This window comes from Daphnia pulex, chromosome 7 (assembly GCF_021134715.1).
Source record: "Daphnia pulex isolate KAP4 chromosome 7, ASM2113471v1".
Taxonomy (NCBI): Eukaryota; Metazoa; Arthropoda; class Branchiopoda; order Diplostraca; family Daphniidae; genus Daphnia; species Daphnia pulex.
In genome coordinates this window covers 1,167,131-1,182,831 of record NC_060023.1, presented here as the reverse complement: position 1 = coordinate 1,182,831, position 15,701 = coordinate 1,167,131, and the positions used below count along the sequence as shown (strand labels likewise).

Here is a 15,701-nt window from a genome sequence, read left to right as displayed (position 1 = left end):
TCGGCCTTGATCGGCATTGGCACTTTCATCTACGGAACAGGCTCTGCTGTTTTTTGTCCCTGATTCGGTGCAGTGACGTCAAACAATCAAAATGTCGGCCGACTATCAAATGTTCGGTTGGCCCGACTAGCCCAATCGTGTGTGGAACAATCCAGAAACGGAATTTGACGTAAAGAGAGAGCTGTTTTGTAAGTTCAAATCTATTCGCTACCTACTAACTCCTGATAAGTTTATACATGTCCACGCCAATCAACTATATACGATGAAAAACGTGTCGTCACATTATTAGATCCAATGCCACACCCCACCCATAGCGCCCGAGTCACTTTCTCTCTCTTGTAGAAAGTGGAAACGATTTGTTTAGACTTGTAAACTTTGGATGATGGACATTGTTTAATTGATTTTGACTGTCGAAACAATTTTTGTGATTGAAAAGAACTTGTTGGGGTGGGGGGAATATGTTTGGTCTGTCACACTCAGAGGAGAAAGTGTGGGGGGTTAACGATAACCATTTTTATTTCATTCCCATTTTATTTCACTTCTTCTCTTCTCAATTTTTACTAAATTACCTATTAGTGATTTGTCCACGGGATTTTTAATTATTTGTCATTCAAGTTCCAAAATGGGAGAGTATTTTTAAACAATTCAACGACTGAGTTCAGGTACACGAAACTGAATTGAATTGACCATGTTAATTCATTTTGTGGTGGTGAATGAGCTTTACTTGACAAGGTAATTTGACTGCGTAATCAAAGGAATTTTATGACCTGGAAATTAAAATTTCAATGTCAAAGATTCATTCTTTCTTTTAAACTTGAAGATTTTTACCTGCCAGTCTTGTACACTTCTTAGGTAACATGTTGAGGGAATGACATTGTCTTTATCAGGGTCGTAAACTTGTAATTTTGGTTTTAGTAATAAAACACTTCAGTAAATTATAAAATCAGTCGACCAAAAGACCAACAATAGTTTCACATCACAATTGAAGAACTGAATTACTTTTTTATTGGGGTGTTATGTTATTACTTCCGTGAAAGTTAACGTGAATGGGACAGATTAGAAGCGATTATCCATCACTTGCGAGAATTGCAGGAAGGAAATTCTGTCGACTCCGCTGGATACCTCCGCACTAAATCATTTCCAGCATCTGAATTTTTAAAAATTTAATTACAGTCGATTTAACTTTTGAACTTAAATATTAATTTTTCTTTTAAATCAATGAATTGACGATTTGAATTTAAATCTTTATTCTCAATGCTAACAAATTTACCCAATGAGACGTACTGTTGGCACAATCTACTCGAACGATCCTGTTGTGGGGTTAATCCGGAAGCTCTGGTATATCGCCTCCACTCCTTGTCAAAGGAAAGTAAGTGGAGCAATATCACGACAGTTATGTCAATGACATCGTGACGTTTCAACGATCGGAAATGCCCAATTGGGAAATCCTATTATCTCATAACTATTACGTGTACACGTTTGGCAGTTGATCACGAACGCTTTCCTCCCTTATGCGCTGTTGGCATTCAAATGGCGCTGTCGGAAAAGAAATAACTGTTTAGCATACTTTATGACAAGAATGGACTGTCGTACTTTACTTACTCTCATCCATTACTTTTATCCTGAACACATTTTATTTTTGTTCAAAATTCCATCCGTGAAAAGCTTTGCTCATTTTTCCACTTTTCGTACTTGAACATTTCTAAAACAGTAGAACAGTTAGAATTTAGTCAGAGAAAACTGTATGGTGCACAAGCCTTTTTATCACTAACTCAAACACAGCCCGCAAAAGTTGGCAGTTACCAATAGCCACCGAAAGAATTTTTCAACAAAATTTTTTTCTGAAAGGTAAAAAAAAAAAACTGCTGTAATAGTTTTATTTTTTTATTTTATTAAAAAAAAGAAAGAAAATTAAAGGGGGGATACGACAACTTGTCGCCGCAACTTGAGTCGACTGCCACTTTCTTTCTTTATGGAAAGTAGACATTCTATTTGCTTGTCTCTCTCTCTTTGATCCCGTCAATCCCGTTGTTCGTGAGTAGGCAATTTAAAAGACACACATATCCGTAGAGTTTCGCCCCAGTTTAATTTGGTTTTGACTAGTTAACTTTTGACTTTTTTTCCAATTCTGTTTTGTTGTGTGTCTCAGACTGGTACGGTAATCTGCCCAAAAAGATACATAAACCCAGTTTCCTGTGTATATGTCGGTCTGGTTTACCCCCGTCATTTTGGGATTGGAAATACCCACCGTCAACACCCATAAATCCCGTGTCAGGCCACGACTGTGTACCGGTTGAGAAATCGCCGACTTGGGAAATTGTGAGCGGCCGAGATTCTACGGACGGAGACGATTGCCTTGAAAAACAACTTGGTCGAATTCAGAAATTCTCATTCAAGTCTCATTCAAGTCCGAGGGATTGCTGAACCCGTTTTCAGTGTCTTGCCTTAGCAACACACACACACGAGATTACATATGCCAGTCTCGAATTGTGTACGTTTGAAATAACCTTGACTGGCGCGCTAACAAGAAAGAGCGGGCTTTTCAAAATCGCAGTTGACCTGCGATTGATTTAGACGTGTTAGGGAAAACCCAATTGGCTGGCAATCGGATCGACGTCAAAAACAAGCTTTCCCATTCACAGAGAACGCACATTTGGTCACTGCAACGCTGATTGAATCAAATTACGAGAATAAAAAGATAACCAGGCATAGTCATTCTGCGTCTTGTGTCACTGACACGGTTCTTATTAGCTTTCTCCAAAAAATACCGTCCAATTCTTTTACTAATTTCACTCTGACCAAATCTCATTTCGACCGCCCTAATAGTTATGTAATTTTCTATTAAAGGTTTTCCCCCGAAGTCACTCAAGGACGGTAATGTCGATGAACTTGTCCCACGATTTTTTAAAATTTCAACTTAACGGAATTGAGGCTAATTTTGGGGGAATTGGAAGACGGAGAAAAAGGACTTGAGGGTTGATTCCCGAAACTGGAACTTTTGGTGACATGTTTTGAATAGACGATTTAACATATATACGCGCTTGTAAAGAAACAAAACCGAAAATAACCCGTCTAAAAAGTCTAAACGAAAGCGGCATTTTTTTTCGGCGTGATAAATAGACTCGTGTCAAACAAGTCGACTCTTGCCAGTGCGCTGGAGCTTGCTCAAGTGTCAGGTGACTTACAAAAAGAGAAAACTCGTTTTGAGACTTTTTTTTTAGAGAGAGGGAGCAATGGCCCCCCTCCGCCAAATTGTTTTGAGACACCAAATCAAGTGAACTTATTTGCAAACTGCTTTGGCTGCAGGTATGCGGATATACAGCGGACAATTGGGGGTACGATGTCAACTGGATCCGTTTCCGTGTCATTAAATTGTCAAAAAGTTGTCAATTATTTCTTACTTGATTTGAAATTTCACGAAGCGGAGTTGGTTGGCTCCGAACTCGTTCAAAGTTGCCGACTGAAAGAAAGTCACAATCAAAGAGTCGTAGCATGTTAGAACGATCTAGCAGCTAGATATGATTATTTGATTTAGGCTGTTGCCAAAATCAAATGTTTTTAATAGTCTACACGAAATAAACAAATGACTCCCGGGCGGGCGGGAGATTGAAAACGAGAGAATAGCGCTGCTGAATATCACCTTGGCCCGGATAAAAGAAAATCACATTATTATCAGCACAGCCTTTTTTTTTTCTGCAATCTCACCTGGGTCAGGACACCGCCACCACCTACCTGGCCGTGCGTTCATCCAACCGAAAATCAACCATTCCAAATTATGAAAGCAGCATAATACAAGACGTATTGCAAAGAAAATCACGGGACCTTGACGGGGACTGGTGTTGGGGGATAGCAAAAAAAAAACTGCGTAGATCTAAGATTAGATTTGATCTCTTATCACAGGTTCACACACGAGAAAAGAATCGGTGTGTAATTTATTCACCAGCCCCAGCAGACTCTTGCGTTCAAATGGCAAGAGGGGGGGTTTTAGAAAGTATGTTATAATATAGTAACCCTCCTCCTCCTCCTTTTAATCAAATTTTTCCAACCCCGAAATTAAGACAAAGCGTCGTGTTCTTTGAAATGAACACGGTTTTTTGTTGTTGTTGTAATTATTAACGTGGGTCCTTAAAAGGTCGAGAATATAAGGCTAAGCCATTAATTCGCATACTGTGAATTATATTCAAAACTGGGAACTTGAATGAATGAAACAACAAAAAACAAATGTACAATAATGCCAGCAGTATGACTGCTCTCTCCCTCTCTCTCTCTCCCCACATCCCACATAATACCTTGTAAAGTCATCTATCACTCGTCGGGAAAAACTATGGGCAAGTCGGCAAAATTCACTGGAACTGGAATCGGACTCGAATTCTGCTAAATGACGCTTTCTTTTCTTTGAGATTTCAACTCGCTTTTTCATATCGCCATCAAAGTTGATGTGATTATCTTGAGTATTTGGCCAGTTGTAATGGTCAGACGGAAACTTTGGATTCCCTCATTTTGGCAAAATTTCAACTCGGTAGAAATGATGGGCAAAATCGTGATGACGTTATTATCAATGCAATTACGAAACGATCGGAACTGTCAAATTATTTAGTTGACACAGGGAAACCAAGTTGAGACGAGTGCCGAGAGATATTATTGAACTGGACGTGAATGCTCGACTCCGAAAGAGAATGAACGACTGCTGTATATTTCAAGTTCTATGTCAATTAAACCAGATATCGACGAAATAATACGAAGAAGATTCATTTCTTTTTGTTTTGTTTTGTTTATTTTTTAAATTCGCTTTGGGTTTTTCCCAAATAAAAACCCTCTCACCTTTTTGGAGGCCATGTGTCACAAACATTATCGATCGATTTAATTTTCCCAAAAGCGTAATACTCCTACTGAGATAACCTTTTGAATACAATCACCCGTGCGCCAATTTCAAGCCTGTATTTTTTCGTTGTTGTTTGTTCGACTGTCTGTTTCGCCCAAGGGGACGATAGACTTTCTTTTCACGTTGGTTTGCTACTACTAGGGCTTACAGTGTATACGTCTTGTGTGTGTGCGTCCAACTTTTCCCTCTTTGAGATTCTGGTTTTGAGGACAGAGATACCCAATCGCCATTTTGGCCAACGGAAAAAAAAACAAACTAATTCAGACGGAGGGAGGAATCTAATCAGCCTGGCTCAGCTTTTGTGACGTGTTGGTCGACTCCCTCTACTGTGTATACGTTTTTGACGGGGGATTGCGCAACGCCGTGCAGCGGACCAAATCTCACTAGCCCCCTCCCTCCTAACGTCTCTCCTGTCCACCTTTAAAAAGGCCGGCTGCTCGTCGACAAACATCACATTCAATCTTGCATTCAATCTGAGAAAATGAAGTTCACTTTGGTCCTCCTCATCGTCGCCAGTGTTTTGGTCTCGCAGATCGCCAGCGCTCCTTACGGGTCAGTTTCTAATTTTGCATTTCAGCTCAGCTCTAACCGTTTAATTCAATTCCATTTGTTATTTTGAACAACAGCAAAAAAGCCACGGCTGCCGAGAGCAACGAGAATGAAGAAGCCGCATCGGCCGAGGTAGCCAAGGAGGAGAAAGGAGGTGAGAAATACGACAAATCGGACAAGAAGACGGACAAAACCGAATCCACTTACACCGACGCTAAAAGCGAGCCCGTCGCCGAGCCAGCTGCCGAACCCGCTTACGCCGACAAGGCCGTCGAAGCCGCCGCTCCCGCCGTTGAAGCCGCCGCTGCCGTCGAAGTAGCCGCACCGGCCGCTGTTGAGGCCGTCGCCGTCGTCGAAACTGTCGCCGTTCCGGCCGTCGAAGCTGCCCCGGCTGTTGCTGCTGTTGCCGAAGTTGTTGCGCCAGTCGCCGAAGCCGCCACCACCTACACCGCCACTGTTTACAGAGTGGCCCGTTCGCCCACCGTCGGTGCCGTGGTCGCCGCAGCTCCCGCCGTCGTTGATGTCGCCGCTGTCGCCGCCGCTACCGGTTACACCGGCCGTGCCACTTGCGTTTTGAATGTCTGCATCCCTGAACCCATTTCGGCCGAAGTGGTTTCCGCCGAAGTCGGTGTCGCCGGAGCTTCCGCTTCTGCTTCCGCCGTCTCCACTGCTCCCGTCACCGCTTCCGCTGGTGCCGCTACCGTCGCTAAACGATCGCCCACCGTTGGCGCTGTTGCCGCCGCCCCAGCTGCTGCCGCCGCTCCGGCCTTGTCCCTGAACACTGCTGCCGCCACTGGTTACAGCGGTGGTGCCACTTGCGTCAACAATGTCTGCGTCCCTGAGCCCATCTCCGCTGAAGTCCTGTCCGCCGAAGTCACCGGAGCTGTTACCGCCACTGCTGCCGCTTCTTCCGTCTCTTCTCCGGCCGTGAAACGATCCCCCACCGTTGGTGCCGCTGCTGCCGGTGCATCCTCCGTCGTTGCCGCCGCCCCCGCTTTGGAACTTAGCGCTGCCACCGCGACTGGATACAGCGGTGGCGCTACTTGCGTCAACAACGTCTGCATTCCGGAGCCCATCTCCGTCGAAGTCTTGTCAGCGGAAGTTGGCGTCGGCGCATCCGCCACCGCCGCTGCCGCCGCACCCGCTGCCGCCGCCGCTGCCCCCGCTGCGGCCGTCAAGCGATCTGACAATCCCCTGTCAGTCTCTGCTGCTCTTTATTATTAGAACAGTTTAAGGTGACATTTTTGTTTTTTTTTTTAAATTCTCTTGCAATAATTCAAAAGTATTAGGCTTCCAATAGCATGTTTGGTGTACGCGAGCGCACGAGCAATTTTATTATAATTCCTTCCCCCATGCACAATGTCCCCCCCGCGCATGGGAAAAATTCATAGCCCACTTTTATGGAGATCAAATATTATTAATATAAATAATAATCAAATATGACTGTATTGTCGAAAATTTTGCTGGGATTGAAATCAATAAACGATTTTTCAGCGCCATTGAAATTGAAATTGGAATTGGACGCCAGTGATATTAATCGTGAACCGACGAAAGTTCACGTCAAAAACAACTTTCTTTTCTACATTTTGAACCAGAATATGGAAATGGTGGAAAACGTGTCGCAGAGTGAAATCGTCAAAATACTTTCCCCCCCTTTCTTTTGAAATGTGAGTGCGTCATTCCTGTTACTTTTTCCATTTATTTTTAAATGTCACATCGGGGTCATTTTCTCTACTAGAATGGCGTTGGTTTTCAGCTCGTTGGGTAAATGGCTGCAAATTAGACCTGATCCAGTGAATCGTCGTTTATTAATTAGTCTGAATTAGTGATCGAGATATTTTAAAATGTCCTTCTAATTTCTACCGCTAGATGACTCTTCCACTATTGAGGTGCCAATAAATTCGTCTGCTTGAATCAGATCAGAATCAGATCTTAGAAATTAGCATATGGTAATTGGCTTGCTAAAGTAGTTTTGACTGAGTGTCCCGTTTTAGAAGCTCCATGTCAAGTGCTGAAGAGAAATTTGAGTTGCCCACATGGCGTAGCTTCTGTGGTTATAGTAGGATTGTTCCCGATGGTAATTTTGATTGCAACAATATGGTGCACCAATATCGAATATAACATTTCTTTGTTCAATCAATTGTGGGTTACAGTTCCTCCATGCACGTGGTTGGCGCCGAGCTTGGTGCCGAGTCACTGATCCATGCTCATGAGCATCATGCATCATTAGCAGCATGCTGCAGCATCAGTGCACCACTGCATCTGAATGATCTGATCACAATATTTAGTTCTTATGAAATCAAAATGGTAATTATTCATGTTTCCTTAGAGAAATGTAAAGAACATTTGTTTTATTACTGGTTATACATGTTGATTATTAAAATGAGGTTGAAGCAACCCTTGAATGGTGTGCTCAATATTAGCATTCCTCCTTCGTGTGATTAGTTCGTTACATTCAATATGGGATCTTATTTAACTGCCCTTATCATACAAGTTAAGGATAGAGTTTTTGGTTATTTTACACCATTGAATCAGAGTTGCTGTTCTGTTTAGTCTGTGTTTTGTTTTATGCAAACTCCTACTTATAACTATCACATCGTCTTTTGTTTTCACAGGTCCCCCTTCCTATAAGAGCTGGTAGCCGATGTCATTTTCTCAATCCCATTTCCTTGAGTCCTTGTGTACATTCATGTGAGGGTGAATGTATTCACGAAGACATCCTTTCCTTTCTCTCCCACCTAGAGTTGGCTTCATCTTTACACCTGCTTGATCTAGTGCTCACTGCTCAGTCATCAGTCTATTTCGTGGCTTCATGCATTTGCTGGACGTATCCGCCAGAGCAACTCGGGCGACCATTTTAAAGAATTGATCTTCGTTTTGGCATATGGCTTATGGCATCTTCGGTGATAGACATGGTAGGCAAAATCTCAGCTTTTGGTAGCAGCAGTGGCTCTAATAAGACAAAGTTTTCAGTTCAACTTAATGTTTGTAATTTTATGAAACTGTAGAATCTCTCGTGATTCTATTCACGAATTCCCTTTTGAGTCTGAAGCTTTTCAAAATGACTTAACAAACATTAAAGACCCTAAAGTGAATGGTTGGTGGATTAGAAACTTTGGCTTTCGGCTTATTTTTGGCTCCACTTATGTAGCGTTAACTTCGACTCAACTGTCACTGAAAAGCGTACGCGAATAACAGCCGTTTCGTGTCATCACGAATTAGCAAGTGGCTAGGAAAGGCATTGAGCACCGGGATCGTGTACCTAAGAGTCCCCACAACCATTTGCACGAATTGGACGACACGGGAAACATTCCCAACACAACAATCTCATTCGCCTACATTTACTAAGGTTCTTGGTTTGGAACAGAAGCAACCAACGCGATGCAGTCTCGAGAACAGAGCACCGAAACCTTATTCACTAAACCAACTACAGCAGGCTTCCCAAATAGGCTACTAGGGTCCAGGGTGTCGGGGCTTATTCGAAGGTTGAAATGTTGTTGTTCGCGTAGTGGAGCTTTAACCTAAACTTACATGTTTGTCTTGTGTTCTTTCTTTCTGTTCTTTGTTGTAATTTTTATTACTTATCTTAGATACTGGGCATTGGTATCACCATCAAGATCACCATCAACTTTTGGACCATTGGTGTGGACGGGTCATCTTTATTTGCAGCTGAAGGACTGCGATGGCGAATGCAAAGGTAGGAAGACTATTTCTAACTGTTCTAAGGTGTTTTAAGTCCAGTAAAGCTTAAACAAGTGGCAAGATAACAATCGAAACGTTTATAAACGAAAGTAGTGGCACAGTTGTTGATATCTCGTCTTGACTTACGCTACTCTTTGTCTCACTTCTTTGTTCGTTCTGTAAATTGACAGAAGACTTGTCACTGCGTACAGTATTTGTGAAGTTAGGACGCTTAAAGACTTAAGCTTCAATTTGATTTTAAATTGTCGAACAGATTGGTTTTGTCTTTGAAGCGGCAGACTAGATTCTTTTGAAAAGCTAGGTTTATTTCTTGTGTAGATTTAGGTTTGAATTCAATGACTCTCCCGGGACTAAACCGTTTCCAATGCAGTATGCCATCTATGAGCTTGTTCTTTCAACACATACTTTGTGTGTCTCAAGCTGAAGAAAGAATGGCATTTTAACAAACATCGTTATTTTGTTAGTGGAGATGTAATCAACATTTCGTCGTTGGTTATGTCATCCAGGCACTAGAAGAATAGCTTTCTGATGCTAGAATTTTTAAAACGAGTACGAAAGGTTTTACCAACTGTATTGCGAAAACAGTGCGCTATCCTATCGATCCAGTGAAGTGGGAAACTACAGAAAGCTAGCCGTCTCTTGTTGAGTAACAACGTTTAGTCCTTATTCAGTTTCTATTTTTTTGCAACAGATTTTGACTGCAATGTTTTGTTGAAATTTAGATTTTATTTTGAAGTAGAAACTAGCTATTCGTGGCTATTCCTAATTAAACTGAACGTGTACAAGCAACAGAATTGTAGTCATTCTTGACAGTCATAATTTACGTTTTAGTTGACTTGACGTTGACGTGTGAATCCGCCCAGTGGATGTTAATTTCATTTATTCACGAAAATTTTTGGTTTTGCAGTCATTTAAAGTAAAAAAAAAAAAAACTTTGAATGAATTGACGACATTTAATGGGGAATAGTTTCCAAGATCTCGTGTTTTTCGTGCAAAAGTGAAGTGAAATCTTGTCATCTCGACTGTACCGGTAACACTTTCCGCACAATAAAAACTGAGCATAACCATCGAACTCTATTGACTTTTTTTACTGTTTTAAGACTGTTAATTTCACATAAATTTAGGGCCCCAATCGTCATTTGGTGCCAGCAATTCTGACTTTGTTGCGTGAACGTCCAAGACGACCCTCCCGTATGGAAATTATTTTTTCACAGAGCAATGCCAAAGAAGAAAGGCTCAGTCCAACCAATAAAACTATAAATGCACCGGTTAAATTTTTGAAAGAAAGTGCGGATTTTTTTTTCGGCGCCGTGTTTCCATTTGGGGGTTTCCCGTTACATTGAGGAGGCATTGGGCGGAACCATAATTCCCAGTAGTCGATTATTCCGGATTGTTGCAGCTCCAGCAAACTAATTTGAATTTAGTTTTCACGTTTAGTGACAAAGAAATACAATTTCTATCAATGATCAACATCATAATCATCAATAGCTTTACCCTTGATTGATAGTTTTAGTGTAGGGACTTTGTTTCGGTAGGGCAAACGTTGAAACGATGGTGGCGAATCCTTCTGTTGCGAACTGCAAGTTGCATTTCCCAGTCCTGTTGAACTCTACCTTGATTGCGTCCTTTGCAAACGAACTTGCCTAGTTTAATTATCAAATTAGTAAAAAATAATCAATTTATGACATTCATTGCATTTTACTTCCATGAAAATGTTTCTTGATCCTGGCGTGACCTGTTGAATGCACTCGGAAATGTACGCGCACCGAGAATTCGATTTTGAGTCGAGTCTTTTTGCTATTTCTCTATAGAGAGCCGTAGTGTCATTTTTCTGTCCATGTTGAGAATGAACAAAAGTTTTTGTTACAATTTTGTTGAATTTCGAAATAGTTATTTTGTTGTGCCACCGTGCTTCGAACTTGCCTGAATTAAGAGATCGATAGTTCGTACTCTAACGAATAAATTGATATCGCTATCGTCAAAGATGTCGTAGATGGAGTTGATTAGCGGACGATTGACTGGAGCCACTACGTAAGTGAAGAGAATCGAGGAGTAGGCCTGGACGAAGATGAAAGTTGCCAGGGTCCAAACGCCGGCGACCAAACGAATTGACAACCGTTTCGATTCGCATGGTCCCCCTTCAAACGAAATCAATTTTTGAATTCTCTGATCCTTAAATATGTAAGCTTACATTTTCTATATATCAAATCAAACCTTGAGACAGCAACAATCCGTAAACGTAGATGTAATAGTTTGTGGTCTTTGCTTGCACCATTTTGTCATCTCCGAGTTCTATTGCGTTCGTCTCCTTTTTGGAATGTTGATCGAGAAATTGTTGAATCATATTCAAAGCGATAATGACACATACAATCGACACGCCAAGTCCGAACCAAATCTGTTTGTAGTACAACAAGTGTTTCGATTTCACCATCAAGATACCAAGACGTCAATCGTTAATGTGTTCATATTATACCGGCCATTGGAAAGGTTTGATGACGGCGTTGATGTTGGCCGTTTCATCGGGAACGGGAATCAGGATAGCGAAATTGTCATAAGTCCAAGGAATTGTCAAATCAACGTTTTTATTTCGCGAAACTGTCGGAATAATATTGTTGATCAGCAGGTCGCATTGCTGTGAGATTAAAGGATCAGGATCAATGTTTGAATATCTACTATCTTATTGTCATAGGTTGTATCCTATTGAATTAGTGATTAACGCTATCGATAATTGTAACGTTCTAGATATTTGTATTTGATTGTATTTTTATGTTAAGGTTAAATCTGACGTTCAATAGAAATCGTAGAAGGACTTTACGTTATCGATCAAGTAGTTCAACTGCCCTCGTCCTACGGTGGGTTCGAGTCCGCCTTCCACTGGAACCATCTGGTGCCTAAAGGATAAAAAATATGAGTCACACACATTGAAGTCTCGATGTATAGAAAACAGGTGTTGGTTACGTGAAATTGAAACGAGCCGATAGGTAATCAAGGAGGACACCGCCTTTAAGTGGTCCCAGCAATACTTTGGGATTACCACTCCAACTTGGCTGGAAAAAAGAACAGTACGTGCCTGGTAATTGAATTGTCTAGCCGACCATTCATGAAAGCAATAGATGAAAAAAAAAATGTAATTGAACCCAGATGACGCGAAGGTGTTTGCCGTTGAGCGGATTCGACACAGACGAGGAGCAGGAGAAAATGCTGAACCAAACAAAGAAAATGAGATAGGGTAATGTTAGACGCATTGCGAATTAGACGTGAAAGCAGAAAGCTAACTTCTCTATATCTGCAAGAGTTAACTAAGGTCGCAGATGCTTTTATAAAGGGTATTTAGAGACGTAAAATCTTCACTAGTTGCGCATCGTGTGATACAGCGCATCATTTTCAGTTTGTTGCTGTGGAAACCACGATTTGTTCAACCAGACAATAACACAAATATTCAATTATCCGAATTTTTAACCTAAAATCAATTTCAGCTATGGCGCTCTTTATCACTTATAGATGCATGTCAAACCGGATTGTTATTTTTTATTCTTATGGACAATTTATGTCGACTGGCTTCCAACCATCCGGAACGTTCGTTATCGCGTGACCGAGAGGGTAACAATTGTACAATTTCGGGATCAATATGATTGCAATTGAAACAAGCAATGCAACTGTGGTGCGCTGTGCTTTGGAGATGGACTCAGATGGTTCATGGGATTCCCAAAAAAAAAATTTTATCGCGTTTTCAATCTCGTTCAAACTTGTATGCGTTTTCCGTAGCTTTGCTAGCTTGAAACTCTTTCCATTCGTGTCATTTCGTCGGTAGATGCAGCCAAAAATGCTACATAATGTAAAATCCCTGTAAAATAGTTGTCCGATGTTTCGCGGTCCAAGTACATTAGAGATTAGACGTCGATCAATGTGATGGTAATCATTTCTTTATTGTGTCCAGCGAAATGAACCGAGGCGGCCGTTATTGAATCAGACTGATAACTTATGTAGGTGTTTATTTTTGGCTTATGTTAGTTGTTGAGAAATCTGTCAGGTAAAAGTAGACAATTTTCGACTTTTATCTCGACATTTTTGTCATGCAACTCCGCGACATTTTGTCAAGAAAAAAATCGACAAAATGTCTAGTTATTACAACGCAGACCATGTTCCCTGTGCATTCTAGCAATTAATACCCTTTCAACTTATACTATACCGGTACCATTGTTATTCAACTTATACTTTAAAGAGAATGTTGTAACAAAATGTGGTCAAAGTGTCTCCCTTTTTCATAGACAAAGTATCAAACAAACGCACGCGACAATTTTTGTAAACCTTTTTTTTGTCGACCTTTCTTACCTATCGATTATTTCGAAAGGAATAACTTGAACATTGCCGAATAGAAACTTGTGCTGACAGTGTGGATTTTTCCAGACGACACATATGAATGCTCTTGATTTTCCATTTTTTTTAATGCTTTCAGATTAATCAGTTTACCAACTTTTTAAACTGTTTGACCCGGTTTGAATCAATTTGTGGTGTGCGATTTTTAAAACGGATGTTCGACTGCTGCTAATGTTCTTTATTTCTGTAATTTGTTACCTTATTCATAGTCACGGCATTTAACTAATAAATATTTTTTCTCTGCTTCTTCCAGATTTCGGTATCATCAGCTTTTGGATCTTTGGTGTGAACGGCCCATCCTTATTACCACACGAAGGACTCTAGTGGCAAACGCAAGGTAGGAAAACGTTTTCTAACTCTTTGAAGGTATTTGCCCAGTAAGCTCAATAAGTGACGAGACAATGACACGTATTAAACTATTAAACTGTTAACGTTATTATTATCTCTTTAACGTTTCCCTGCAAATTGTCGTTGCGGCTCTTCGAGAGCTTTTATTTCTGCCATCTCTTCTAAGTTCTTTCTTTCTCTTTTAAGAAAATCTTTCTTCTATTCATCTCTAAATCTCCCGCAAAGAAAACACCGAACTATCTGCGGCAGTATACATTGTTTTGAAGGAATTGAATTTGAGCATAGATTTTGTATTTTATAGACTGTTGTTGGTCGTGGGTTTCTTTTTAAAATTTTGTAACGCAAAATTGTCGCCACGTTTACATCTTGCGCGCGCTACTGTGTTACTCTGAATGGCATTCGTATTCAATTTGATTTTCCCGCGTGATCAAAGACGTCGTTTTATCATGCCATCTTGTGGCCAGTTCACTCACTTCGTCACTTAAACCTGTTTTCATTTTTTATTGGGCGGGCATATTTGAATGGCTATGGCAACTTAATCACAAAATTGATTAAGATAGTACGTTCGTAGTTAACGCCCGTTAAAGAGATACAATGGAAGTCGTAAGATTGAAAATTAGCCGAACGAGGATTTTCAAGTTGATGGTTTTGCCTAAGACCCAAAACGAACAATGATAATGAAACAAGAACTAGACCTATTTATCGGTATCCTTTTTCCGTTTTTCGTGTTATTCGATTGCTCTGATTGTAATTGAATATGGTATGCAAAGAGTTGGTTAGATTATCTTGAAGAAATCCATCTACACGAAGGGATATGAACCTCGGTAATATTTGAAAAAAAAAATGTGTTGAATAACTTTTTGCCCAGACCAATAGGTAAAGTAGCATCAATTCATGCGTAATAAAAAATAAAATTGGATCGAATTTTGACTAGTTTGGGGGAGAAGGGACCGAAGATGATCATTCGCTATCACAATTCCTTTTCTAAATATTGCCAGGCGAAAATCGACATATCCTTCTTCTTTCTTTCTGTTGGTGGTGTCAACATAAATGTTGTAGCGCCCTGATGTCGACGTTGTACAGTTTCTGATTTTCTGCAACACGGAAATTCTTTTCTTATGTTCTTTACTTTTGTTATTTGTTTCTTTATTCAATCGTGGCAGTATGTTATTGATATTTTTGTATCACTTTCCGTAGATGCTGTGCATTGGTGTCACTATCAACTTTTGGACCATTGGTGTGGACGGGTCAGCTTAGCATCTGGAGGACTGCAGTGGCCAACGCAAGGTAGGAAGACTATTTCTAAGTATTCGAAGGTGATTGGCCAGTAAGCTTAACAAGTGGCAACATAACAATCGAAGTGTACGAGAAACAAAAAGACTAACAGTTAACGGCAAGACTTGAGGGTTAAAGCTAAGTTTTTCGTGTTACTAAAGCTGTTATGTCCGTCGGGCTTTAGCCAAAGTCGTTAGACTGTTTTCTCGCTGAACGTTTTCGTTGACAGGTTCATAGTAGTTTCTTTCTAGATGGAAAATTCAGGATAACCTGGAAAAGATTTTCACCTGGAAGGAGATTGCTCTTATCGTCGATTTTTTTTAAAATTCTTATCGTGCATTTAGTTTCACGCTTATAGTTGTAATACGATCTCACTTATTTTAGGGTCAACCTAGTCTGCGATCAAATAGAAAACTTAGAAGGACACGCCCCAGCAATACTTTGCGGTTACCACTTCAACTTAGCTGGGGGGGGGGGGGACCGAACAAAATTAAGTTAACATTGAAGTAATCGCAAATCTCTTGAAGTAAACCCTAATGACGCGAAGGTGTTGGCCATTGAGTGGATT

At 40.7% G+C, this 15,701-nt stretch overlaps 2 protein-coding genes and 2 long non-coding RNA genes across 7 annotated transcripts in view; 2 read left to right on the top strand and 2 right to left on the bottom strand.

The window, feature by feature from the left end:
• The window catches only part of LOC124197078 (cuticle protein 21-like), a 62,635-nt gene that overhangs the window by 43,563 nt on the left and 3,371 nt on the right, over positions 1–15,701 (top strand). The window contains exons 1-6 of one of the 3 annotated variants that reach the window (XM_046592338.1): positions 7,353–7,508; positions 7,585–7,738; positions 8,047–8,346; positions 9,022–9,128; positions 13,764–13,847; positions 15,056–15,145. The exons of 1 other annotated variant lie outside the window; for it this stretch is intronic. The gene's annotated coding sequence lies outside the window, so the exon portion shown is untranslated. Of the gene's footprint in view, positions 1–7,352; positions 7,509–7,584; positions 7,739–8,046; positions 8,347–9,020; positions 9,129–13,763; positions 13,848–15,055; positions 15,146–15,701 lie in introns of those variants that run through there. One more of the 3 variants, XM_046592337.1, reaches the window with a different exon arrangement.
• LOC124197075 (ice-structuring glycoprotein-like) lies at positions 33–6,928 on the top strand. Of its 2 annotated transcripts, none has more exons than XM_046592331.1 (3): positions 33–188; positions 5,096–5,434; positions 5,509–6,928. In XM_046592331.1, exons 2-3 carry the CDS (start codon positions 5,364–5,366, stop codon positions 6,653–6,655), a joined length of 1,218 nt encoding a protein of 405 aa, XP_046448287.1. In that variant the 5' UTR covers positions 33–188; positions 5,096–5,363; the 3' UTR covers positions 6,656–6,928. The 2 variants fall into 2 exon arrangements, with proteins under 2 accessions (XP_046448287.1, XP_046448288.1); XM_046592332.1 differs by having other exon boundaries at positions 107–188; positions 5,311–5,434.
• On the bottom strand, positions 461–3,495 carry LOC124197088. Its single transcript, XR_006875970.1, has 5 exons — positions 3,402–3,495; positions 1,603–1,702; positions 1,271–1,536; positions 829–1,147; positions 461–767 (listed from the first exon to the last, which is right to left on the bottom strand). It is a non-coding gene; the product is annotated as an uncharacterized LOC124197088 (long non-coding RNA).
• LOC124197092 lies at positions 11,613–13,553 on the bottom strand. Its single transcript, XR_006875974.1, has 3 exons — positions 12,092–13,553; positions 11,949–12,024; positions 11,613–11,765 (listed from the first exon to the last, which is right to left on the bottom strand). It is a non-coding gene; the product is annotated as an uncharacterized LOC124197092 (long non-coding RNA).